The following is a 27025-nucleotide window of genomic DNA, read 5'->3' on the forward strand; positions in this document are numbered from 1 at the left end:
TCCCTCCCTCCCTCCCTCCTTCCATGTATTTATCTATCCATCCATATATCTCATTCACTTTCTCCATTCTCTCTCTCTTTCTTTCTCTCTTTCTCTCCTCTCTTTCTTTCTTTCTTTCTTTCTTTCTTTCTCTTGCCCCCCTCTCTCTCTCTCTCTCTCTCTCACACACACACACACACACAGACACAGAGAGTAGGGAGAGAGAGGGGAAGATAGGGACCCAGCCTCTTCGCTATCCCCCACCGTCCCCTTTCCCTTCTCAGGCCAGGCGAGGGAGGGGAGGGTGAGGGGCAGGGCCAGCTGCTTCAGGCAAGGTGAAGAGGCGTCGACCAAGCACGGGAGTGTAGAAGCCTGGGAATGGCGGCTCCCGGCTCAGCTGGCCTGAGGGGCTCCTGCAGGCATATCGCGACAAGGGGGCGAGAAGACCCGGGACAACCGTGCACCCACCTGCTGGCTGGCCGGGCCGGGCTGGGCTGGAAGAGGCGCATCCGCTGGGAGGAAGTAAGAAAACGTAATCTGGGAGGGCGGGCAGGCAGGCAGATGTCCCAGGGCTGCTCCACATGCGCACTGCATCAGTAGCACACGCACGGCTGCACACACAGTGCGCATGTGCAACAGCCCTGGGACATCTGCCCGATCTGCACCACAGCCACCACGTGGTAGGGAAAGCTAGGAGAGCGACTGGGACAAGCGGGCGACCCGGTTCGGGGTGTGGCCAACCAGGGGTGACCACCGGTTCACCTGAGCCGGTGAGAACCGGTTGAATACCACCTCTGCGTGAGCTGCAGTTCGAGTGGCCCCTTGTCCTCAGGGGCCCAGTCTCAGCTCAGGCGCTCTTTCTTTGTATCGGCCCCCTGAAACGGCTCTGGGAACTCCGTTGCAGCTCTCGGAGGTTAATTCCCTTTGGACTCTTGGCAGGGTTATTCGATATAAATATCTCGTTGCTCTAAAGGCTGCTCAAATAAACATTCTTGGGAAGAGCAGCCCCATCTTGTTGGATTTCCAGATCTTTGAGACCTTGTTTGAGTTCACTAAGTGCACTAACTCATCCCCCATCCTTAAAAGCCCTTCCTGCAGAAGCCACGGGGCTGAGTACCAATGAGTAGTTGTGTGTTCATTTTCCCCACAACAACAACCCTGTGAGTTGAGTTGGGCTGAGAGACTGGCCCCAAATCCCCCAGCCTGCTTCATGACCAAGGCGGGACTTGAACTCACATCCTCTTGCTTTCTACTTGGGGCTTAACCAGTAGACCAAACTGGGTCCCTTACATACTTATCAAGCTTGGCACAATCCTTCATCCAGTGCATCATTAATGTTCTTGTATGAGATACTATAATTTATCAAATCCTAAAACCCAGATAGTTTTCTATTGCTTTTTAGTCATACAGTTGTTTCTAGGAGGAAATCATAAATATTTTTCTGGAAAGTTGGTAATGTTTAAATAACATAAAAGTATATTTGCCTGAGAATTGTTATAAATCTTGTATAATAGCGATTTATCAACCCTATTATATTAATGACAACATAGAAAAATTGATGACTTAACGACAAAATGTTGTATCTTCCCACTTTCATGACAAAGATTAAAAAAACTAAAGATTATTTGAGTACCATTTTTAAATCAGTTTTTATCCACTTAATTATCATACCATCCACCCCTCACTTAACTGGGTTTCTGATCACATCACAAAATTGTTTGTTACTCTTTCCTGAGATCGAGTTATATCAGCAGTATTTCATAATGTATTTAGGAAATGAAATAATATGTGAGGATGACTTGCATAGAGCACATAAGTTATATCCCCCCTTTCCCACAACCCATTTAGAAAGGGCAGTGATAGGAGGGAATGACTTTTGGGGGTGGAGGAGAGATTCTGCCTGGGGAAGAAGCAGATAAGAGGAGGACACCTACAGCTGCATAAAAAAAGGGTCGGTGGGAGATTTGTACTTTCTGGCTCCCCAAATCCTGTCAGTGCAGCATTACAGCGAAGTGGGCCTAGCTCAGGTTTCCTGTCTGGGCTTCCTGGGAGAGGATCACCCTGACAATTTTCTTCTTGACAAATCCGTGTTTCTGATAACCAACCTGTTGCTTTCAGGGAGTTCATAAATCTCCTTTTTTCTGTTGTTCAACTATATTTTGTCAAAATCTATATTGTCAAAATATGATCGACAAATTTTTGTGAACTTTTTCCCTTCACTTGTAAGATAGTGGTAACACCCATTTTCCTAATGAAGCATGTCTGTAAATTAGACAACTACAGAAGAAAGATTAAATATTGAAAAAGCGTCTGGGATAAGAAACAAAGTTTTCTGCTTTTAAAATTGCTGCATGTTCCCATTCTAGTTCCATCCTTTCCTGGAGAAGAATGAGTTTGTCAATATTTCGAATTGAATTGTACATGGACCCAAATGGAGAGGTAGCAGCAGATCTGTCATTTGGGGCTTCTTGGTTCTTCCCAGGGATGATCCCAGGAGAGAGACTGTGGCGTATTTTTGAAAGACAGAGACTTTTATATCAGAAAAGATGTTCTTTCACGGCTAAAGTTGCTCAACAAGGTAGGAGAAAGTTTGGTGTCTTCTCTCCATTTTCCAAAGCCTGAGGTCCCATTTCAAGAGGGCTGATGCTATTCCCCAAAGGTGGTTGACCTTCACCGAGAATTGAATCTGGGCAGTAGAAACCGGATTTTTTCCCTTAGGCTGCTTGGGAGGCTTCGGATTGTTCCATTTTGTGGACCACGTACAATTAAGGGTCTCCATCAAACGGGTGAGAATCCCACAAGGGCTGGGGAATGTGTCGCTAGTAGCTTCTGGTTGTTTGCTCCTTGTGCCCAGAAGAGCAACGAAGGCGGCAATTCTGCTGACCGGGGCCTGAATCCAGGCTTGGACTGTATCGGATGGGATTGAATCGTGAGTGGACGGAGGTCCTTTTGGCCCCATTGGAGGAAAGAAGCTTCTTCTCGTCCTGCTTGGGGAAAAGTGTCCCCTGAAGGGGCAGCTCCATAATCTGGGAGGCTCTTAAGGAGGCCGGACCTGGCCAGAGCTCTCCATGCCTCCCTTTCACCCTCCCTGGGATGGAGCAATGGGCCTTCTGCTCCTAGGAAGCAGCTCCAAGGCTTTCAGTTCACCTGAAATTATCAAGATTGTTCTGATATCACACCTTAAAATTAAGGGTGTGAGAAGAGGGGAGAAATGCGTGTTAATGGGGTCATGAGAAGGAACCGGCTGGTTATCACTTAATGCTGAAATCTTTTCTCAGTTCCATCCAGGGGTGGGATTCAAATTTTGTAACAACCGGTTCTGTGGGAGTGGCTTAATTTGTGGGTGTGGCTTGATGGTCACGTGACCAGATGGGCATGGCCAGGTGGCCATGTGACTGGCAAACCAAATACAAGTGGTCCTCGCTTAATGGCCAGTTGCTTAGCAAGTGTTATAATTTATGACTGATCTCCCCAGAGCTCCTTGACCTGGTTTTGGAGTTTTGACAACCATAAACACAAACACACAAACACACACATGCACACAGACTTCTGACCCTGCTATTCTTTGATTCTGTAAGGATCTCCTGCTGGAGCAGGGGTTGGACTAGATGACCTCCGAGATCCCTTGCAGCCCAGCCCTAGATTGCTGTGCTGCTTCAAAGAGTCTTCTGAAGCCAGGGTTTGTGTCCTTCCTTCCTCTCCTTTTTTCTCTCTCTCTCCCTCCCTCCTTCCATGTATTTATCTATCCATCCATATATCTCATTCACTTTCTCCTCCTCCTCCATCTCTTTCTTTCTTTTTCTTTCTTTGTCCCTCCTTCCATCTCTCCCTTTCTTTGTCTATCCATTTTCCTCCTTTTGCTTCCTTTCTCTCTTTTATTTCTTTCTCTTTCCTTTCTTGTCTCTCTCTTCCTCTTCTCTCATTCCCTCTATTTCACTCTTTCCCTCTCTTTTTCTCTCTTCCCCCTCTCTGTATCTCTCTTTCTCTCTCTCATTCTGCCTCTTTCCCTGTCTTCCCTCCCCTTTGTGTTGTGTGTGTGTGTGTGTGTGTGTGTGTGTGTGTGTGTAAAGAGAGGCATGGATAAGTCTGACCAGGTCTGGTCTCTTTAAGAACCTCCCCAACTATGAACCGGCCCTTTCAGGGGACACTTTTCCCCAAGCAGGACGAAGCTTCTCTCCCAATGGGACCAAAAGGACCTCCACCCAATCATGATTCAAATTCATCTGAATTCAGGCCCTGGTCAACAGAATTCCCTTTTTTCTTTGCTAGTTTGGGCACAAGGAGCAAACAAACCTGAAGCTCTTAGTGACACATTCCCCAGCCCTTGTGGGATTCTCACCAGTTTGAAGGAGATACTAAACCATAGGTGGTTCACAAAATGGAGCAGTGCGAGAAGGTAAGGGTGACGGTGGGGGATAGCGAAGTGGCCGGGTCCCTATCTTCCCCTCTCTCTCCCCCACTCTGTGTGTGTGTGTGTGTCTCCCTGAAAGCCGCGGCATGGCCAAGCCAGCAAGCTCTCCTTGGCGCTCTTCGCTACTTCTTTCATTTCTTCTTTTTCGAATCCAGACTGGCTAAACAACGATTGCCAGACTGCGGTGGAAGCGTCCATTCGGGTGACCCTCCTCCTCCTCCTCCTCCTCTTGCACCCGGCAGCTGTGGATGGATCAGGAGGGTGCAGTTGTGTGGGGAGATGCTCGCTCCTCAAGTGAGCATCCATCCACCCCATACTTGGTTTTGCTGTGTTTTGGCATTTGCTTGAGGAGCATCTCCCGTGCGCATGCACCCTCCCAGCCCTGCCACAACGGCCGGTTGGAGAGAGGAGGAGGGAGGAGGAGGAGAGGAGGAGGAGGAGGAGAGGAGAGGAGGAGGAGGAGGAGGAGGAGGAGGAGGAGGAGGAGGAGAGAGGGAGCCCAAGGATGCTTCCACCCGGCCTGGCGATCATTGTTCAGCCAGTCTGCATTCCAAAAAGAAGAAATGAAGAAGTAGCGAAGAGCGCCAAGGAGAGCTTGCTGGCTTGGCCATGCCACGGCTTTCAGGGAGACACACACATACAGAGTGGGAGAGAGAATCAGGAAGATAGGGACCCGGCCGCTTCACTATCCCCCCCCGTCACCCTCACCTTCTTAGGCCAGGCGAGGAGGGGCAGGGCCAGCCGCTTCAGCAAGGTGAAGAGGAGGCGACCAAGCACAGGCGAGTAGAAACCTGGGAACGGCGCTCCTAAAGGGCTTTGAGGTCGGATGACCTGGAGCGGCCGAGATCCGAGTGAGCATTGCACCACAGGTTCACCTGATCGCCCACTTCCTTTGTGTTGGCTTTACGGAGCCGCAGGGTGAGGTCTGGGCTGACATGTGACAGCAGTGCCTTTAGCTGTGCTTGCTTGTAAGTGTCCAAATAATCTGGTGAAGACGGCGGAGGAGTCACTCAGGTAGACCTCCCCCATCCGCAGTCCTCCTCCTGCAGAAAAAGGCCATTCCCTGAGCTAAGAAGGCAAGGAGCTGCGCCTCGACTCACCCAATTCCTAGGACTACCCCAAATGGTCTCAATTCGGCACGGAGAGGGTAGCTCCCCCTGGCAGTTCCCCTTTCCCTCAGTGCTCTGACTTCCTGTGGCTCGCCTCCAGCCTGAACACCAGGTTGGACCACCAGAAGGCCACTTCCCCGCTTCTCAACGGCGCTCCTGTGCCGGCCACTGCAGGACTCTCCATCTCTTTCTCCAAATTCTCCCTCAACTTCGAAATGACGACACCTGTTGCCGACATGGGTACGACCGGGCTGCCGGTCACCTTTACCCCCCACCCCACTTGCCTTTTGCTGCTGCCACCTGGACCCCTAACCCCCAGCAGGTAAGGCCCAGCACCTGCGGTGAATCCCAGCTAAATTTCACTGTACCGGAGGACATGTGGAGAGGCTCATGTTCTCCTGCTGCTGGGAAAGCAAGAGAGTCTTTCCCGCCACAGCAAAATGTTAGCAACTTCCCCTCCAATAGGGAAATGGGTGGCTCTGGGCGGCAGAGAAGCAGCCCGCTTGAATCCAGTTTATCTCTGCCACCCGGAGCTGTCCCCAGTAGGAGAACACGAGCCTCTCCACATGTCTTCCAGTACAGCGAAATGTAGCTCTGGTCCCCACCAGTCTGCATCTCGCCCCCCGCCTGGATTCACCACAGATACTGGGCCTTACCTGCTGGGGGTGAGGGCGGCGGGTGGTGGCAGCAAAAGGCAAGTGGGTGGGGGGGTAAAGGTGACCGGCAGTGGCAGGTAGGTGACTGGGCCCCAGAGCTTGCAGAGCCTCACTCACCCAGGGAGATCAGGCAGGGCCACAGCGGAAGGCATGCAGCAATGGCTGGACTGGCGAGTGGGCAAAAGCAGGCTGCAGGCGTGCCGCGATGCACGATAAGGACTGACTGGGAGCGGAGGGGAGGGGCAGGCAGAGAGGGGCGGGGCCAGTCAGTGGTGCAATTTGCTGGTTCTCTGAACTGCGCAGAATCATAACAACTGGTTCGATAGAACTGGACAGAACCAGTAGAATCTGACCCCTGGTTCCATCTCTCCAGACTTTTCTATTTAATAAAGTCCTTTTTTTTTTTTTTTTTTTTGCAATGTGAGATGCCAAAAGCAAAAGAGAGGAACTAACGGAAGAATCTTCCAGAAGTTATATCTCCAACCATTTGGAAATAGTGAGAGATTTTGCTTACTTAAGTGAAGACCAGAGGCTAGTAACTTGTCTAATATCCATTTTTACCTCCATTTTCCACATATTTCCTTTGCAATCTTATTTTTTTCTGCTCAGTCTTTCCTCAATCTGAATGTGTGGAAAGTTGTCATCCTGGATTTGTCAAGAGGGCTCGAGAAGGAGAGCCAGTTTGCTGCTACGACTGCATTCCTTGTCCGGAGGGGACCTTCTCCACTCAGAAAGGTGGGTGACACCAGAGGAAAGGAAGGCCTGGTGGAACTGGATCCATCCAGAGCATTGTCATGAAAGTATGAATTAAAAAACACTTTGAAGCTGAACTGATTTCTGGTTTATTTCCAAAATGCCCCATTTCTTATCTAAACAGAAGAGCAAAAAGACTGTGAAGGAAGGGCTGGATAGAGAGAGGTGGCTGTGGCAGATTGGACAAGCTTTACTACTGCCAGAGAAAATATTTCTTCTTTTTAGCTTGGATGTGTCCTTCCTTCCACATTTACTTCTCTAGGAACACCTGAGTTCCTTGAAACACGAGGAATTGGTTTAGGTCCACCTCCTGAAAGGAGGATTGCAGTGCAGTCTACATGCGTTCCCTTTGAGGAACACTGAAAAGGTATTTCTGATATACGAGATGCACAATGTGGTGGCATGGACAGTTATGCCTGTTTCTGGCTGCACCCGTATCACCACTGCTCCAAAGGCCATTCCAAATTGTTTGGAGCAATCCCTTGATCCGTCAGCCTCCTCTGAGGCAAGTATGACAAGAATTGCCACCGGGCAGGTAAGTTTCTCTAGAAAGATTAATTGATTCATTATTTACCCTTACTAATGGAGGTTCCTATCAATATTCTGAACATTACAAAGGAAATATTTCAAGTCCAAACCTTCCCTCAATTTCATAACCTATCAAAAATATACCGTAGCTATATTTTTTAAAAAGTGATACACTTATTTTCTATCACTGGAGATATGAAGAAATCCATCCTGGAAAATGCTCCTGATAATCACTTGTTCCCAAAGAACTTACAATGTATCTTGAAATGCAAAGGACTAAGAAATACGTTTTTTTTTTTTTCTCAGATACAGAAAAATGCACCAAATGTCCAGATGATAAATACCCCAATAAAGAAAGAGTCCAATGTATCCCCAAAGTTATAACCTTCCTGTCTTATGAAGAACTTCTGGGCATCATCCTGGTTTCTTTTGCCCTACTCTTCTTCCTAACCACAAGCCTTGTTTTAATTATCTTCATTAAATACCGTGAAACTCCCCTTGTCAAAGCCAACAACCGGGACCTCTCCTACATCCTCCTGGTCTCCCTCCTGCTTTGCTTCTTGTCTTCTTCTCTCTTCATTGGTCAACCAAAGAAAGCCACCTGCCTTCTCCAACAAATAGTCTTCAGCATCATCTTCTCAGTTGCTGTTTCTTCTCTCTTGGCCAAAACCATCATGGTGGTGCTGGCCTTCCTGGCCACAAAACCAGGAAACCGAGCAAAGAGATGGTTGGGAAAGAGCTTGGCCAACTCCATTATCCTTTCTTCTTCTTCTGTCCAAGTGCTCAACTGCTCCATCTGGCTGGGAGTTTCTCCCCCCCCTTCCCTGACTCTGACCTCCACTCCCAGCCTGGAGAGATCATCCTGCAATGCAATGAAGGGGCTGTTGTCATGTTCTACGTCACCCTCAGCTACATGGGCTTCCTGGCTGCCATCTGCTTCACGGTGGCTTTCCTGGCAAGGAATCTGCCTGGGGCCTTCAACGAAGCCAAGCTGATCACCTTCAGCATGCTGGTCTTCTGCAGTGTCTGGGTGACTTTTGTGCCCACCTACCTGAGCACCAAAGGGAAACACATGGTGGCTGTGCAGGTCTTCTCCATCCTGGCCTCCAGTGCTGGTCTGCTGGGCTGCATCTTCATCCCCAAGTGCTACATTATCCTTCTGAGGCCACAGCTGAACACAAAGGAGCAGCTTACAGCCAGAACAAATGTAAAAACATAAGACATAACACTGTGACATTTAAAGAATTGTAAAATTTCATTTTATTTCAAAGTAGACACTAATTATTTCAACTTAGATAGTGTGCAGGAATCAAAAAAAATCATGCCTACATTTTTCAATGGGAAATGTTTGAACGATTGTTATCCTTGTAACTCTCTCCATCTCAATAAATCTTGCTAAAGGGAACTCTGAAAATCATTCAGAGGAATTTGTTGTTCAGCCATTGCCAATGAATTTGATACCTTAGTCATACTGACAGCAGCTAAAAGTGTATCTATGAGAGAATGAATAGGAAAAGTGGTAAGATGGCTTGTGTGGGAGCCAAGCTCCAACTATGTTGTTTGACAATCTCCATGAGAGCCATTGGCCATCCCACCAAGCCAGAGAAGGCAGAGGTCTCCAGGTCCTCTTGCTTAGATGTTCTCATCCAATAAGACCTAGTTAGCGCCCCTTTCCCATAGCTGCTCCTGCCCTGTGAAAGAAGCTTCTCCATGAGATCCACCATCCTCTCTCCATCCCCTGATTAAAGCCGGTTCTTTTCCCCAATGCTTGAGCTAGTTGAGACCGGAGTCCAGAAGATACAGAAGGAGGAGAAGCCCCACGGGAGAGTCAGGCTGCATCCTGATGAAATTGGGCTCATTGTGGCTGCACCGTGTGAATAGTTGCAAGCAGGAGTTTGGGGGCGTCTCAAACTCCACCAGAGGAAAGAGGGTCTCTCTCTCTCTCACTTTCTCTCCAAGGTGGGAAGCCCAGCAGTGCAACCCTTGAAGGCTTCACCTGGGGGTTCACCTCAGTCCTCTGGGGGTGCTTCGAGACCCGGAAGCCCCAGAAATAAGTCCTAGCAAGGACTTTACTTCAGGCTCCCTGGAAGCGAGCAGAAGTGGGGAAAAGAAAGGTGAATATTCTGACTAAGAGATCCTGAACGTCTCTGGAGATAAATTTCAAGGAACTATAAGGCAATAAAGGCAATCCTCCACTTATGACCACAATTTTTGTTGCTAAGTAAGTTCTGTCTCATTTTACCAACTTTTTTGCCTCGGTTGTGAAGCAAATGAGTGCGGTGTTTAGTTAAATCATGCAGTCATTAAGCAAGCCTTCCAGTGACCCCAATTACCCCAAGGTACTGCAAGTGTCATAAATACACGCCTGAGTTTTTGTCACGTGACCATGGGGTGCTGGAATGGTCGTTAGTGTGAAGACTGGTCATAAGTCACTTTCCTGAGTGCCGTTGTAACTTCAGTCATCAAACAGATGTTTGTAAGTGGAGGACTCCATGTTGTCCTCAGAGCCATTTTTGACAAAGAGGCTCCTGCCCTTAAGATCCCATCAGAATGGAGCCGGAAGGGACCTTGGGGGTCATCTAGTTCAACCCCCTGCCCAAGCAGGAGACCCCAGACCATTCCATGCAAAGTGTCCAGGCCTTCCTGGAAGACCTCCAGGGACAGAGCCCCCCCACTTCTGAAGGCAGCCTCTTCCCCTGGTCCATGGGGGATCGAGGGCTTCTGGCCTGCTCCTCAGGGGGCGGCTGGAGGGACAGGAGAGGCCTCGACTTCATCCTGAATCCCCCCATAAAAACACGGAGAAAAGGCTGACATTCTTGGTCCTCCTCCTCTGGGGAGAGAGCCTTGCCAGGACCCCTGGCCTCTCTCGCAGCCCCAAGGAGGAAAGGCTGCCCCTCCCAGCCTTTCCCCTTCCCCCTGGCTTCCTTCCAAGAGGGACCCCCGGGATCTCCTCCCAAGGCCCCCAGGACCACCGGGAATCAGATCGGATGGGGCAAAGCCAGCCGCCATCCTGGCAACCGGCTGCCTCTCCTGGGTTGCTGCTTCCAGGGAGCCTCACTCTGTTGCCTGAGGCCCCTGGGGGTTTTGCCAGAGCGAGGGGACCCTCCAGCCCCCAGCCAGGAAAGCAGCGGAATGGGGTGGGGTGAGGAGGAGAGGAGACCCCCCCCCAGCCTCACACAGGTGCAGGGTTGGAGGTATTAACCTCCTTGAAGATGGGCAAAAAGAAAGGCCACCCATTGAGCCATTGCACCCTCTGTGTCCTGGCCAAGCAGGAGATCCCACATGGCTCCAGTTGCAACCAGGGTCTTTTTATCCGGGGTGATTTGGGTGGGGACCCTGGGTGGATGAGGGGAAGGTCCAGGGAGGAAGGAAGGTTGTCTCCCATATTCACTGCAGGACCTTCATGGACGGACAGGTTGCTATCAGGTTGGTTTTCATTCCCAGGCTGCAACTTCCAATTTTGGGGATTGTTTCGGTCTGATGCAGCTGCTGCTTTGGGACCGCCCCCCACTTGCCTCCCCCATTTTGGGGGTTGGGTGGGCCCTTGACTCCCCCCCAAATGGCCCAATGTGCCCCAGAAAAGCGTAGAGAAGACACAGCCTGAGACCCGGGGGAGGGTTGGCTCTCTGGGAAGGGACCCTGAGCCCACTGAGGGTCTCCATCTGCAGGGAGCCCTTTCAGGAGGGCAGGAAACCTGGGCATGAACTAGCCAGGATTGCTCCTTCTTTCATCACCACATCTCAGCCTTGTTTCCTTTCAGCAAGAAAAGCATATTTGCTTCCCACAGATGAATGTCCAAATCTGGAGCTCTGAAACTTGGAGCCGAGTCCTTGTTGATGGGCTCATTCCCAGCCCTGCAGAGGAGCCTCTTCCCCCCTATGATGAAGGGAAAGGCGGGGGATTTATTTCTTCCTCCCTCTTGGCTCCCCAGGGAGTTTTCCAGCTGCCACCTTGGAAACCAGTCCAGTGAATGGAAAAATACAAGGAATAACGCAGAATTATGTCCTGTCCTGAGCCAGGAAGCCCTGAATATGGAGAATTCCTGGCTTGGCCTAAGATTTAGGCCTTGATTGTCCCTGCATAATTTCAGGCTCTGGCCCTCCTGCTCTCATGGCCCCTTTCCCCCTTGAGAGGTTTCTTTCAAAAGGGGACAGATCAGTCCTGCAAGACTCATTTCAGTCCATTTCCAGGTGGACAATTTCAAATAAATCCTCATTTTAATCCCTTTTGACCCAGGCAGCTTCATGGACGCACCCAAAATCCAAGGCCTGAATGGCCCCTTCGGTCTTCTCTGGTATTAGAAATCCCTCTTAAATTCTAAGATTCCTTCCCTCCCTCCTCTCATCAAAGCCATTGCTTAAAAGTGGGGAGGGATCCAATGTCCAGAACAGAACCGGGTGGCCAAATTCAGGAGTTGAGGGGGTCGTTTCCAGTGGAGGAAACCTCCTCGGGGGCATCTTGTTAGCCAGCTTGATCAGAACCGCTGGTGCCTGTTGCCCTTCATCCCACACTTGCCAATGAAGACGACTGGCATTCCTCCATTAGACCTTTGTCACCTGGAAAGCATCCACCCACCCCAAGAAAGCAACCTTGGGGGGGGGGGGATATCTAAGGTGACACTTTCTGAGTGGCACTTCCTGAATCCAAGACTGAGCTCTTCCCTCCTTGAATCGCCTGCCATGAGCCCAGTTCTCCAGGGGTCTCCAAGAGGGGGAAAAAGACCAGCCAGGACCTGCAGAGACCTGCAGGCATGGAATGGCCTCCCTGGGAAGGTGGAGGGTTCATCCCACCTGGAGGTCCCTAAGGAGGGTCTGGACCACCACGGGGGGCGGCCTTCCCAGCCACACAGCCAGGAAACCACCCGAGGAGGCGGCTGGGGAGAAGCCCGGCCAGTTCTGCCTCCCTCTCTGGCTCTGGAGCTCCCCTTCCCCCCTGGGCCACCTGGGTGGGAGCCTCTCCTCCTCTCCCAGCCTGCAGGGATCCTCCTCCTCCTGCTCTGGGCGATGGGGCTGCCCTGGGTGGCTGGCGCTTCCTGCCCCCTGCCCCCATCTCCTCCCTCCCCCTCCTGTCTCAGACCCCCAGTTCTCCCTCCTGGGCCAAGGGGTGCATGGGAGTGAAACCTCCCAACGACTGGAGACCTGGGACACAGGGACCCCCAAGGGCACCTTCAGAGCCTCGGAGGTGGGGAGGCCGAAGGGGCCGCAGAGCCCACTATAAGTGCCGCATCCCCACAACCAGAAGACCTGGGGCCTCCAGGCACCCCCCAACCTCTTTCTTGGGGGGCCTGGCAAGAAGAGAGGTGGGGCGCCCAACGCAGGGCAGCCTGGAGAAGCCCTTGAGGCAGCCTCAAAAGGCAGCCCTGAGACCTCCACACAGACAAGGCAGGAAGTCCTCGCCATGGAGCCCAACACTCGTGTTGCTGGGGGAGATGGTTGTTAAATGAGTTTTGACCCACTTTATGACATTTCTGGCCCTGTTTGCTAAGCGAATCACTGCAGATGTTAAGTCAGCCAGACGGTTCTTAGGCGCATCCAGCTTCTCCACTGACTTTGCTCGCAAAAGGGGATCATGCGACACACACCCCGGGACATTGTGGCCATCATATGTGTGAGACAGTTGTCTAAATGTAAATCCTGGGATCCCAGGGAGGCTGCCAGGGCCGCCAGTGTGGAAAGGGGCCCTAAGTCACCTATCTCAGTGCCACTGTGGCATTGAAGGACCCTCTGCCAGGAAAGAGCGAAACCGTCACAGGAGGGAGGGAAGAGGAGGATTCCCTGATAAGTCCTGGCAGAGCTGCAGGGAAGTTTCTCCCGGCCTCCTCTTCCTCCTCCTCCTCCTTCCACCCGATTCCCCTCCTGCCTCTTTTCCCTCCATCCATCCATCTTCCTCCTCTGCCTCCCTGGGAAAGAAACGGCCTGGAAGCCCCTTCGGGGTTCTGAGGGAAATGAGCTGGACATTCAGGGGAGGCCCCAGAGCACCGGGGATTCAGTCTGACCTCCCTGATTTTGGGGTCTCCTGCCGCCCGGAAGGCCATTTCCTGTCTTCTGAAAGGATCAAGAGACTCTCCTCCAGCCTCGGCCCTTCCTTTTGGCCAGGACCAGTAGCTGGTGGGCTTCACACCTGGGGGAACAGCAGCCCCCACCTGCCAGGTGCAAAGCTGGCACACCAGACTCGGATCCTGGCAAGAGATGCAACCTGGGGACCCTCACCCCATTCGCTCCCCCCCCTGCCCTGGGCCCCCATAGGGCAGATCCCCCCACCCTGCCCAGCAAGGCCAGAGGAGCCCCCCAGGGGCGCCCCACTTCCCAGAGCAGGAGGAGGAAGAAGCCCCTGGCTGGCCCAGGGAGAAATTGGCAGCAGGGCCCCAGGCTGACCTCCCCTCCCCCCTGGACCCCACCAGCCCCACCTGGCCTGCAGGTGCCCAGGGCTCACCTGGGAGCTCCACCTTTCCCCATCTGTGATGCCAGAGCCGCTCTCCCAGCCAATCCCAAGGAAGGCTCTTCCCTCAGAGGTGGGCTTTTTGATAGCACCTGAGCTGCCCAGACCAGATGGGAGGGGCTCCCCTGCCTCCCTCTCCCCTGCCCCCTCCCTCCCTGCCCTCACTGGGGAGGGGCAGACCCACTGCAGACCCCCTGGCCCTGCAGGACCCCTGCGTGCCCCCTCCTCACAGCACAGTCCCCTGCCAAACCCTCTCCGAATCCAGCCCTTTGGAGGCTGCTTGACCGGTGAGGAGGAAGCCAGGCCCAGAGAGGCCCCTCAGCCTTGGCCAGATGGGTGGGAAGGTTGTCTGGAAGCCCCCAGGGAAAGCTGGCCCAGATATCTTGGCCAGGCTGCTCAGAAGCCATTGCCATTGCCTCTTTCCCAGGACTCCGAGAGAGCGGCTGGCCCAGAGCCTCCTAGCTGGCTTGGCTCCCCAGGCAGGACTGGAACTCAGCCCCCCCCCCCCCCGGATTGAAGCCCCAGCCACCCAACTGACTCTGGTGGGATCCACATGACCCTCTGAACCCGGTCTCTTCCCCAGTGGCCGCATTCACATTTGCACCTCTGTTGAAAGGCTGTCAAAATGCCTTTCTTCTGAGGATTCGATTTTCCTGCTGGGAGAGCTCCGGCGCAAGGATACGGACAACTGCTTGAAAGCTGGATCTTTTTATTTTTCAGGAAGGCGAGAGATAGCAAGAAGTCTGCGTTCCTGGGCTAGCTACCTTCGAATGGTAAGTCCCTGATTTTTATACCCTTTTCTCCTTTTGTGTGAGTGCTTGTGTTTGTATTTCTTAATGTTTTAAATCCTGTCAGGGGTTGTCTTTCTTCCCGCCAGAGGGTAAACTCCGCGGGGTGCGGAAGGCAAACTTTGCGGGGTGGTTTGATTGTTTTATCGGTTTCGTCCTAATCTTTTTTAGCTTAATGGTTTCTTATATTTGTTTTGTGGCAATCTCCTGTCTGTCTCCTTTGTAATATATTTTGTGCCTTTTGTCTGTTTGTTTTGCTGATTTGGCATGTCTTGTGTTTGTAAGGGTTTTCTTTTCTTTCTTTCCCTACTTTTCTTAATTATTTGGGCTTTTGTCTAAGGGGCTTCTTTAATACCTTTTATTTGATTCCTTTTCCTATGCAAGTTTGTTTTATGGCTGGCCTGATGTTCCCTTTGGGCTTTTCCTGCTTGGGTGACACCACTGTCCTCGTGAAGTTCCCTTTCCACACCTCTTAACCATGGTTTGTTTCCCGAGGTTGAACCATTTGGCCGAGTAGTCAGTGGATGATGGGAACTCGGAAGAAGATGAATTCCTGGAAGAGAAGCTGATCAAGAGGAGATACACAGGCAGGCCTCGACTCCCAACCATTCATTTAGTGACCGATCCAAGTTACAACCGCACTGAGAAATGGAACTTAGGACCATTTTTCACAATTAATGACCTTTGCAGCATCAAATGCAGGGATCAGAATTCAGGTGCTTGGCCACAGTTTCATGTTTATAATGGCACCAACGTCCCAGGGCCATTGTGATCCCCTTTTACGACCTTCTGACAAGCAAAGTCAATGGGGAAGCCAAATTCACTTAATGACCGGGTTCCTAACTTATCAACTGCAATGATTCATTTAATGACTGTGGCAAGAAAGGCCATCAAATGGGGCAAAACTCACTTGATGGATGTCTCACTTAACAACAGAAATGTTGGGCTCAGTTGTGGTCATAAGTTGAGGACTACCTGTATTGGGGACCCTTTTCTTCTGGCGAGGACCCCGTTCACACAACATGCTTGACCAGGCCGGGGTCCTTGCAGCCCCCCTGAGAGAAGCCAGAGGTCCACATGGAGCCTCCTCAAGGCCGGTGAGAAACCCTGGATGACCATAGCCCCCTCCTCCCTCCTCTGGGGTCTCCCTGGGACAAACCCAGAAGTTGGGGTGGGCTTCCTCCCCTCTGGGCCTCACCCGGCTTCGGTCAGACATGGCTGGGAACCTCCTGGAGGAGAAGAGAGTCTCATTGCACATCAACCTGGCCCTGAAAAGCCACAGCTTGAACCCGGAGCCACCCAGGATCTGGTCTGCAGGCCCTGAGAGCAGAATCTGAGGGAGGTTCAGGGGGAGAACTTCCAAGCGGTGGACCTGGGATACGGGCCTTCCTCTGCTCCTCCCTGCCAGGGTGGGCCTGCCTGTCCCTTCAGTTCCCCCTCCCACTCAACCCCCGGTTCCCCTTCTGGGCCAAGAAGTCCATATTAATGTCTCCCCAGTGAAGAAACATCCTCCCTGAACAATGGATGCCAATAAACCAGGAACAAAGGAGTTCCAACAGCACCCTTTTTGGGATAGAAAGTCTCAGCCCCAGAAATTGGGAAGGTCAGAGGGTCCCTCCCCCCAATAGAAGATCCCCACAACAGAGGAAGAGCCACCAGATCTCCAGAAATCCTGTCGCTAGAAATCAGGTTGCACCATCCACCACACTGTGGGCATCACCGCCATCTTTGTAGGGTTTCCCTGTGATAAGATGGGTGGCCAGTAAATTGGATGGATGGATGGATGGATGGGTAGATATTTAGATAGATAGATAGATAGATAGATAGATAGATAGATAGATAGATAGATAGATAGATAGATAGATAGATAGATAGATAGATAGATAGATATGGATGGGTAGATATAGATTGATGATAGATAGAGATAGATAGATAGAGATAATATAGATGGATAGATAGATAGATAGATAGATAGATAGATAGATAGATAGATAGATAGATAGATAGATACTGTGTTTCTCCAACAATAGGGCCTCCACCAATAGGCCCAGCATGATTTCTAGGCATGAGGTGAAATTAAGCGCCACCCCTAAAATTTAGGCCTATGCAGTTCCCTCCATTTCTCACATCGTTCGTTAGAACTACACGAGGTGAAGAGAAATGGGGGAAGGGCGAGGTGGGTGGGGAGAAAACTTGCCTTTAGGAGTGCCCTGCAGGTAGCCTAGGCTAGAATACCCCAATCTACCGACAGAACATCAGCCGATAGAAGCTCCCGAAGGCAGAGTCCCCAGCCACTTCGGACGAGGCGTGGCTGCCCGTGTCCCCTCGCCTTTAGGCAGTGTCTCTCGGGCGATGGAAGCTCCCCAAGGGCAGTCACTGGCCACTTTGATCGGCTGATAGAAGCGGCCTTCCGGCGAGGAGAGTGTGTGTGGGCGCTTGCCCGAGACCACTTCTACCGACTGATTGAAGTGGCTGGTGACTGCCCTTGGGGAGCTTCCATCGCCCAAAAGACACTGCCTAATGGCGAGGGGACACGGGCAGCCATGACTCGCCCAGCGGCTGGGGACTCGTCCTTTGGGGGAGCTTTTGTCAGCCGATAGAAACAGCCTCATGGAGAGGTATGTGCATATGGGCCCCTCTAGGTGGGGGAATCATCCCCGAAAATACGGATTAGCCATTTATTCGGGTGTAAAAAAAATAAAATAAGGCCTGGCCTTATTTTGTGAAAAACACGGTAGGTAGGTAGATAGGTAGGTAGATAGATAGATAGATAGATAGATAGATAGATAGATAGATAGATAGATAGATAGATAGATAGATAGATAGATAGATAGATGATAGTTAGATAGATATGGATGGATAAATAGAGATAGAGATAGCTAGCTGATAAGGACTGACAGGCAGAGGAGAATTGGGCAGAGAGGGGCGGGGCCAGCCAGAGTCCCAATTTACCGGTTCTCCGAACTACGGAGAATCATAACAACTGGTTCTATAGAACCGGTCTGAACTAGTAGAATCCCACCCCTGGTTATATGTATTCTACTGTCTGTGGTTTTACTATATATTGATGCTAGTATATATAAATATGTATATAATTCTACTTCTAATTATTGATAGATAGGTAGATAGATAGATAGATAGATAGATAGATAGATAGATAGATAGATAGATACCCTGTTTCTCCAACAATACGGCCTCCCCCAATAGGAAGTCCCAGCATGTTTTATGGGCATGAAATGAAATTAAGCCCCTCCCTCCAAATTAAGGCCTATATTAAAACATGCGAAATGGGGGAATGGTGGGGGGCTTGCCGTTAGGAAGTACTTTTGTTGCGCACCCGGATATGGTGCTGCCTGCGTTGACCCCGATACGAAGTGCCCCACCAACACCGAGATCAACATCCAAGCCGTCGCCGCCCACCTGAAGATGCAAGGGGGAAATTAAGTCCCCCGAAAAGACGGCCTAGCCATTTTTTGGGCTCAAAAAAAATAAGACCCGGCCTTATTATATGAGAAACACGGTAGATAGATAGATAGATAGATAGATAGATAGATAGATAGATAGATAGATAGATAGATAGATAGATAGATAGATAGATAGATAGATAGATAGATAGATAGATAGATAGATAGATATAGAGATATAAATATCGATAGTAAGATGGATGGATGGATGGATGGATGGATGGGTAGATAGATAGATAGATAGATAGATAGATAGATAGATAGATAGATAGATAGATAGATAGAGAGAGAGAGAGAGAGAGAGAGAGAGAGAGAGAGAGCTTAATGCATAGCACCTGAAGAACTTACAGTCCATTCTTTATTTAAAAAACTAAGCAAAATCAAAATAAAAAGAATCTTGGTGCATTATAGGAACATGGTAAGATCACACAGGAATGACAAGAAAATAAAAATAAAAAATTTCATCCATTCTATAATTTTCTCCCTATGTACACAATGATCTAGTCCACAAGTTGTCACTTTCCTGCTTCTTAATGAGCTTTAATCTCAAAATTAATATTGCTAAAAAAGATGGGAAATGAAATTTCATTTCAGGTACAAGCAATTTTAAAACCGGCTGCAATTAAGATCAATATATGGGATTATGACATAAAACAGAATTCCAAACAGGGTCTACTCTTAACCTGGGGCAGAGTTCAAGGGTGCCGATTGTCATTAGAAGACAGGCAACACTACAGTTAAATGGCATTAACTTAGAAGAGGCACCAAACTCCATAGCTCTGGGTGACCTTCCCCAGCAATCTCTGGAGACAAGAGGCCATGTTGAAGGACAGCAGAAGTCAATTCCCTGGGTGCTGAATTCTCTACCCCAGCATCACTTTCTGGACTTGCCCTGACAGGAAGGAAGGACCACAACCACAACAAAACAGTGACCCCAGGGGTATATCTGTAATTTTTACTAACATGGTTTATTCCAGCCTCTCCTCTGCAGATGGAGCCCAGAAAAAGTTCAGGATCCCAAGAGGAGAAGTTGCTTCTCACTGTAACTATGACCATCTGGGCCTTTGAGACCTGTGATGCTATATCTCCAGTTTTAGACTTCGATGTAGACATCAAATTGAAGCCACATGAAAAGGATCTTATATCAGAAAAGGATAAATTCCTTGGGTGAAGCTCTCTGGGACCAAGTTTTGGGACAGGTACAGGCTCTGCTCTTGATTGCACCTTTCTCTCCTTTGCAGATGAAACTGAGTGTCAGCCTCAAGATATATTCACCCCTAACTATCAAGATATCTTCGGCCCCTAATTATGGCTTATTTGTTGCTATGCTCTTTACCTCTCTTTCGGCTGTCATGAAACGGTGGGAGGGGGGGAATCTTGGAGGGAAGAAGGCAGGAGGTGTTTTGCATTCCTTTGCTGGGTTAAGAAAGGGAGGGGATTCTTTGTTTTAACTTTCCATTTCTTCGCTAGCCTCTCTCCTTTTTCTGCGCAGCTGCGAACTTTTATCAAAATATGTCAAGGTCACTGACAGTAGCCTCATCATCACCTGGAGATGACCACATGATCCTATTCAGAAGTTTTAATTGGAAGAATCATTTGATCTTTGGAGAGGGGGAGCAATTCTATCCCTTTGTATATGCATTTTACCCGCCAATATCTCAGTTTCAGAATTGATTCTGTTGCTACCATTCAATTTCCAGTAAAAGAATAATTCTGCTCTACACCATGGAGTCTGAGTATTTCTTTCTTGGGGTTTAGAAGGAGCACAGCCTGACACTGAGTGATTCTCTGTTTAGATCAGGAAAGCCACTGGCACTTCTCAGAGTCTTTGAATTTTTCCAACTGTTCCTGTTATTTGTGTTAGAAACAGGAAGTGGATTGATTAATGCCATGAATGATGGACCTCCTGCTTCTGCTGCTGCTGGTGTCTCCATCAGTCTGTGGGAAGCTGAGAAGGAAATGCCCATTGAGTTTGGAGCACCAGGATGGGTACAATCCATGGAGCTTTTACAGGCCTGGGGACCATCTCATTGGTGTGGTCACAAGTGAAACATATGTGTTGCCTATAATGTGGCCTTTCAACAGCCCTCCTTCCATACCTTCTCCTTGGTAAGTCATGCAGGGTGATGGAGTTGCACCCCCTCCATGTGCAATTCTAACACTCTCCTTCTTTTCTTCTTATGTCACTTATTTTTGTACCTCAGGACCTGTCTAATTTCCTGAATGATTTTGATTTCCATGGCTTCCCTTTTTTGCCTTACTTTGTGGAAGAGAGTAAAATCCAAAGATGGAGTTTTTAAAAAACCTGAATGAAATCCAGATGATTTTCCTTTCTCAGTTCATTCCTGAGTTCATCACTTGAATAATGACCTTTGTTTAAGTAGTGACTGAAACAGTTGCCTCTCTCATTTGCATCATTGATCATTCGATTTGGATCAATGTTGGCCTAAGGCTTAGTAGGTTTGTGAAGGATTATATATTTTAAAAACATTTGTTGTTGCTATTGAATATAATAACATGAATATTGTTTTTCAATAGGAAGAGTTCTGCTCTAACAGATACCCTAGAATCAATCTTTTCTATTCAAATGGTCAGCAAGAATTCCCAGCTCCTGCACAATCTCACACTTGGTTGCAACATCCATGACAACTATATAAGCACTTTACGCACTTCAGATGCCTTGCTGGACATTCTTTCCACTGGAGAATCCAATGTCCCCAACTATGGCTGTGGGAGGAAGGAGAACCTCCTGGCTCTGATTGATGCAGCTGCCAGGGACATCTCCATCCAGATGTCAACGTTTGTAGGCACCTACAAAGTCCCACAGGTTTGTGTGTTTTTCTCTATCTGGTAAGGTGAGTGGGGTGGTGGGGATGAACAACAGATCCAGTATCTTCATAGAATTCAAGAGCAGCTTTTCAGAATATTAGGGAACATCTCAACGATGTTTTAGTCTATTATGTTCATCTTCAAATTGACCATTAAAGACCTGAAGAGCCATAAGGTCCCTAGAGGATATTCTACTGAATATTCTACTATTGAAAAACTATCCAGGTTTTGAGGTCCTCCATTAGCATGTTCATTTTCACATATCAATCATATCTGTCTTATCCAATTGGAATCAAGTTGGCAATAGTCCTGTCTATGTATAAAAAATATTCAGACCAAGAAGAGTATCTTTGAGATGGATAAAAGGAGTTCAGCTCCTGCCCTCATAGATAATTGTTAATTTACACAATTTCTGCTTTGTATAAATTCAGGGTATATAATTATTGGGTTAAAATTAAAGTGATGAAACAGACATAGTCCCTAAAAAGACAAAATTTCAATTAAACACTTATTGGATTGTACAACTGTCAATTTCTGTTAGCAGTTGTGCTCTTGTACATCTAGAGAAGAAGCCGAAAAATTGCTTCACAAAGAATTTGGGATATAGAAGCTGAGAAAGAGGTTTTAGTACTCAAAAATAGCATATAATACAGCCCTATATCTTAGATCCAGACATTTTATCTAACATCTGCCAATTTGAATCTAATTGTTGGAATTGTATGGGTGACACAGAATATTTACATTGTATTTTTTATTGTATTTTTTTTGTTTAATATGATTTTGCATTCCATTTTTTTTAAAAACAAGTTTTATTTTTCAAGACAAACAATACATAAATACACATAAACACAAAACATAAAAGTATAAAAAATCTCTTTTCTGAAAGTTGCTTAGTCCCGGGTTAAAACTCTTGGTACAGACACAAGTTCAATTTCATATTCATTTTACATACCATTTCATATCTTCTTAACATTTTCAATTTTCTATATAACTTCTCCTCTCCTTTAAATTTTCTCAATTTTATTTTTTTTTAATTTTTTTTATCTCCTCTCAATTCATATCGTAATATTTATTATTCTTTGTCTGTTCTATTCCAGCCAATCATTTATTTTTCTTCTTTAAAAAAAAAAAAAGAAGTACTTCTCCTATACACTATATGGAGTATGATGCCTTTATCCTTTTCCCCTATATTTATAGTACTTAATATAAAATACATAACATACATTGGGATTCTGTCTGGTACATTCTAAAATTATACTATATTATCAAAAATAATACAAATCTATTCATTAATATTGATATTCATTCATATCTTAGATGTTTAACTCATTACTTTTCAATTAAATCACATGCTTTTATGAGAGCCCTATTTTTCAAAATTATTCCCCCCCCACATCACATATTATAGCTCAATATTTCATTGAAATGTTCCTCCTTCTTCTACTTCAAATCTCATTTCACAAAAGGTTTGCTAATATACCATCTTCTAATTATTAATATTAACAATCATTTATATCTTAAACATTTTATCCATTTCAATTGAATATCATGCCTTTGTGGGAACACTTATGCTTTCCACGATTATTACCCCCCCCCCCCCATCACAATCTTGGATCATATTTCATTACAGTACTCCCTTTTTCTTAACAAAAATTTCACTTGTTTATGTTAAATATTTTATCACATTTTAAACTACATATTATTTTTAATTTTCTATAATTACTTCTAAATACAGATATAAAAATGCAATCTTATGTACCTTTCTAGAATCCCATTAACAATAAGACTTATCCATTATCTCTGAAAAACTTTTGCTTCTTAATATCTTGCTCCCCACCATTAAGGCTTCTCATCCCTTCCTTTCTCCCTTGCTTCTTCTTCTCCTTGTCCTCTTTAACCCCTTGTCTCCCCACTCCCTTTTATTCTGCTTTCCCCCTTTCTGTTGTTTCTTAACATAATGTCCCTTTTTCACCTTATTCTTCTCTTTTTGGGCTGTTTTTCCAGATCTTAAAGACCTCCGCTTTTTCCCTTCTCCAATCAAAGTCCTTTTCTCATCAAAGATGGCTTCTTCTTCTTCTTTGTCCCCATTATCCTCATTCTGCTTCACATAAATATAAATCGCCATTTCTAAGTATTGGAAAATAGTGCCAAGTCCATCTTCCCCTCCTTGTTTTTCTCTTTCAAATTTTTGATATATAAGTTCCAATTCATCCATAGATGATGCCATTGTGTAGAGAAAAGGTTTTTTCAAACAACCACCCAGATGATTTAATCAGAAGTAATTTCCAAAGGTTCCAAAATCACCAAACAATCCAAACAGACTGTTTCTTTTAGATACCTTCTTCTTCTTGACTTTCTCTTTCTGGGGTTAAAGTAATCACAAATCCTTTTCAAATATATTTTTTGGAAGTTTTTAAACTCTTTGCAATTCTAGGCAATCTTCTCCTTATTTTCAAATTTTGCTCAGATTTTGTTTTCACTCTCCCTTCCCACTCACAGCCAAAAGGATTTTTTTTCCCCCGCTGTCACTTTAAAAAGGAGAGTCGAACAAAAAAAAAACAACTTTTCCCTTTAAGGTATTCGCAGCTTGTAACTCTCGCAAGGAACAATAGATACTTAACAGCTTTCAAGGTTCCAAATCACTTTCTCCCGTCTTGTCCCAGTTAGAAGCAACTTTCACTTTTCTTTCAGCTTTCTCCCTCCTGCACTTGCTTACCCGGCTGCAGCTTTCTTCGTGGCGGCCATTGCTGACCGCCATTCCTCCGCCTCGGGAAAAGGGAGTTTAGCCGGCTGGGGAGGGGGTTTGCGGCACCCCCAAACCCCTTGCCGGATCCCCCCTATCTTCCGCTGCCTCTACAGGGCAGCTGTATCCCCCAGATCCAAATGGATCGGGGGAACTTGGCGGTGAACGCAGCAGGGATCGCACAGTGGCAAATACCTGCCGCCGCCGAAGGCTAGCAAACCGGAAGTTATCGATTTTGCATTCCATTTTTATAGACAATCTTGTTAATATTCTGTCTTAAATATTTTAAACTGTGACTAAGGAACAAACTATTCTTATATATTCATTAAAAAAATGGGTTTGTCAATAAGTAATATTTTGGAGTTGATCTGGACCACGTTATAACACAGCATTCTTCATTACTTTTTCAGATCACTGCTAGAAGTCCTTCAGAGGCTCTGAGTGATAAAAGGCGATCCCCTTTTTTCCACCAGATGCTCCCCAAAGAAGGATTCCATTACCCAGCAATTGTCCAGCTGCTCCTCCATTTCAGATGGACCCTGATTGGTCTCTTTGCTTCAGACACAGAAAATGGAGATAATTTCATGAGGACTTTCCCTCCGATGCTTGTCAGGAATGGAATTTGTGTGGTTATATCACAACGATTCACAACAACTGGACAAACAGCACCCCTCAGGGAGGCCCTCTCTAAGTGGAGACAAATCAACGTCTTTGTCCACTTTATAGAATTTATTTCCATCTGGATCAGAATTTTTCCTTTCCATGAAGCACTTATGCATTTGCCAGGACCCATTGAAGGGAAAGTCTGGATCCTCACAAATTTTGCACTGTATACAATAAATAAGCACATACCTCTCAAATACATCCATAGTATTTCGAGTTTTGGTTATCTGATAAAAACAAGGCCAACAGATGCTGCCTTTGAATCCCATTTCTTTGTGGAAGATCCGTTTCAAGATCATTATTTTCGCTGTTCCCTTTCCAAGCACGTCTTTTCTGTCAAAGGCCGCAGAAGATGCACCCAGAAAGCCCCACTGGAGACCCAGGAGAAAAGAAACAGGAAGCGGATCATTACTAACCGTCAGTGGTACCGTATCATTCAGACTCTGGCCCAGGCCATGAATGCCGCTTATTCCTCCAGATCGAGGAGGGGAAGGAAGGAGGGAGAAAAGAGGTTGGGGGCTCTGAGGCTGCAGCCGTGGCAGGTATGGGGGTCCCGATAGGGATCCATTAATCTGAGATCCTTTTGGAGAAGGAACCCAAAGGAGAGGAGAGGAACATCTCAACCTTCTTGTGCTGCAAAAGGTCAAGAGATTTGCACCATCTAATTGCTCCTGTCTGACGCTCCAGAATAACAGGGAGCAGATCTGAAGTTTCTGTCTAGCCTCTGTTGGAATTAATCTCCTTCTGGGTTCAGTTCCAAGTGGGGAAGAAAGACGCTGGAAACATGGTGACTGCTTGGAAGATGGTTTAATGGTGGACAGGAGCACATGCCTTGGTTGAGGAAAGAAGGGCTGAGATGCTGAGAGTGCAACTGTTTTATCCCCTCTGTTGGGATTTGAATTTGAGCTTGTATTCTGATTGGTTGTCAGGCTCCCATGGGGCCATGCAGGGGCAACTCTGTAGGCTGTCCTGAGTCCCAGGCTTGGTTGAGCCTGGCTGGATGGTGACGTAATGAAAGGGCTTTGGGCAATTCCTATATAGCTTTACCTGGAGTAGATCTTTGTTATGTAAAATAGAGTGGCCTAGGCCAGAGTAATGGTCCATTAGCAAAGGTGGGAGGGGGGCTGACTTTCAGGCTCTCTGAGTTTCTACTTTTCTTTTTAGGGAAAATATATTCTCCCTTTTCAGTATATCCTCACATATTTTATTTTCCTAGGAATGAGAAGGGTTTTAACTACTCCCAACAACTCTTTCAGTCCTTGGAAGAGTCTTGAATCCTCCCTTGTCCAACTGAGAGATTTTGTAAGTTGGAGAAGCTGCTCTCATAATCTCCTCCTTGTCTTCTCTCAAGACTCAGATTCAGGTTGCAGTCAAGTACGATTTTGAGATTGTTTTCATAAACATGTATTTATTTACAAATAACTCAAGATGGCAAATGTCTCCAACACAGCTTCCTCCTTCATCCAGTCCACTTTTAGTACAGTCAGAGACCAGCATTATAATTAATAATAATAATAATGGAGAAAAATAAAAATAAACGACAGTCAATGGGCAGTTAGAGTCTGCCTAATGCTGAGTCATGTGCGAATATGTGGCAATATAAATGTCCTAAATAAATAAATACATAATTTTGCATTACGGCAGAACAGAATTTGGCCCCATTCAGAGAAACTCCTTCCTACTGATCTGATAACCGCAGTTCAATGTAAAAGAGTTCGGTATTTCCCAGATATTTTATTAGGAGAGGCGTCACAAAGTGAATCCCTGAGTCCTGATAGGAGATGCCGCATAGCAGGCTGTGAACTCACTGGTGGGATTCAATTTTTTTTACTACTGGTTCTGTGGGCATGGCTTGAATTTGTGGGCATGGCTTGGTGGTCACCTGACCAGATGGGCGTGGCTTGGTGGCCATGTGACTGAATGGGCTTGGCCAGGAGGGCATGTGACTGCCAAACCAAACACAATTGGTCCTCGCTTAATGGCTGGTTGCTTAGCAAATGTTCTAATTTATGACTGATCTCCCCAGAGCTCCTTGACCAGTTTTTGGAGTTTTGACAACCATAAACACAAACACACATACACACATGCACACACACACACAAACACACAGAGACACACACTCAGAGCTTTCTAACCCTGCTATTCTTTGATTCTGTAAGGATCTCCTGCTGGAGCAGGGGGTTGGACTAGATGACCTCTGAGATCCCTTGCAGGCCAGCCCTAGATTGCTGTGCTGTTCAAAGAGTCTTCTGAAGCCAGGGTTTGTGTCCTTCCTTCCTCTCCTTTTTTTCTCTCTCCCTCCCTCCCTCTTTCCATGTATTTATCTATCCATCCATATATCTCATTCGCTTTCTCCATTCTACCTCTCTTTCTTTCTCTCTTTCTCTCCCTCTTTCTTTCTTGCTCTTTCTTTCTTTCTTTCTTCTCTTGTCCCGCCCCCTGCTCTCTCTCTCTCTCTCTCTCTCACACACACACACACACACAGACACAGAGAGTGGGGGAGAGAGAGGGGAAGATAGGGACCCGGCCTCTTTGCTATTCCCCACCGTCCCCCTTACCTTCTCAGGCCAGGTGAGGGAGGGGAGGGTGAGGGGCAGGGCCAGCTGCTTCAGGCAAGGTAAAGAGGCGTCGACCAAGCACGGGAGTGTAGACGCCTGGGAATGG

At 47.4% G+C, this 27025-nt stretch overlaps 1 protein-coding gene and 1 long non-coding RNA gene across 18 annotated transcripts in view; one reads left to right on the plus strand and one right to left on the minus strand.

Annotated features, from left to right (window-relative positions):
* LOC148128485 (uncharacterized) lies at nucleotides 1-26826 on the minus strand. Its single transcript, XR_015746371.1, has 2 exons — nucleotides 26725-26826; nucleotides 1-68 (listed from the first exon to the last, which is right to left on the minus strand). It is a non-coding gene; the product is annotated as an uncharacterized LOC148128485 (long non-coding RNA).
* The window catches only part of LOC148128484 (vomeronasal type-2 receptor 26-like), a 102833-nt gene that overhangs the window by 65301 nt on the left and 10507 nt on the right, over nucleotides 1-27025 (plus strand). Inside the window, exons 5-11 of one of the 17 annotated variants that reach the window (XM_087948971.1) lie at nucleotides 6765-6890; nucleotides 14595-14647; nucleotides 15158-15378; nucleotides 19104-19325; nucleotides 19991-20235; nucleotides 20665-20953; nucleotides 24109-24903. In XM_087948971.1, the coding sequence (XP_087805097.1) occupies nucleotides 20021-20235; nucleotides 20665-20953; nucleotides 24109-24903 (1299 nt within the window). In that variant the 5' untranslated portion in view covers nucleotides 6765-6890; nucleotides 14595-14647; nucleotides 15158-15378; nucleotides 19104-19325; nucleotides 19991-20020. Of the gene's footprint in view, nucleotides 1-3508; nucleotides 3659-6764; nucleotides 6891-14088; nucleotides 15379-19103; nucleotides 19326-19990; nucleotides 20236-20664; nucleotides 20954-24108; nucleotides 24904-27025 lie in introns of those variants that run through there. The other 16 variants (XM_087948967.1, XM_087948972.1, XM_087948973.1 and 13 more) reach the window with 16 other exon arrangements.

This window comes from Notechis scutatus, unplaced genomic scaffold, assembly GCF_049901735.1.
Source record: "Notechis scutatus isolate UNSWTSFEM ecotype Mainland unplaced genomic scaffold, rNotScu1.2 NSCUSCF50, whole genome shotgun sequence".
In the NCBI taxonomy this organism is placed as follows: Eukaryota; Metazoa; Chordata; class Lepidosauria; order Squamata; family Elapidae; genus Notechis; species Notechis scutatus.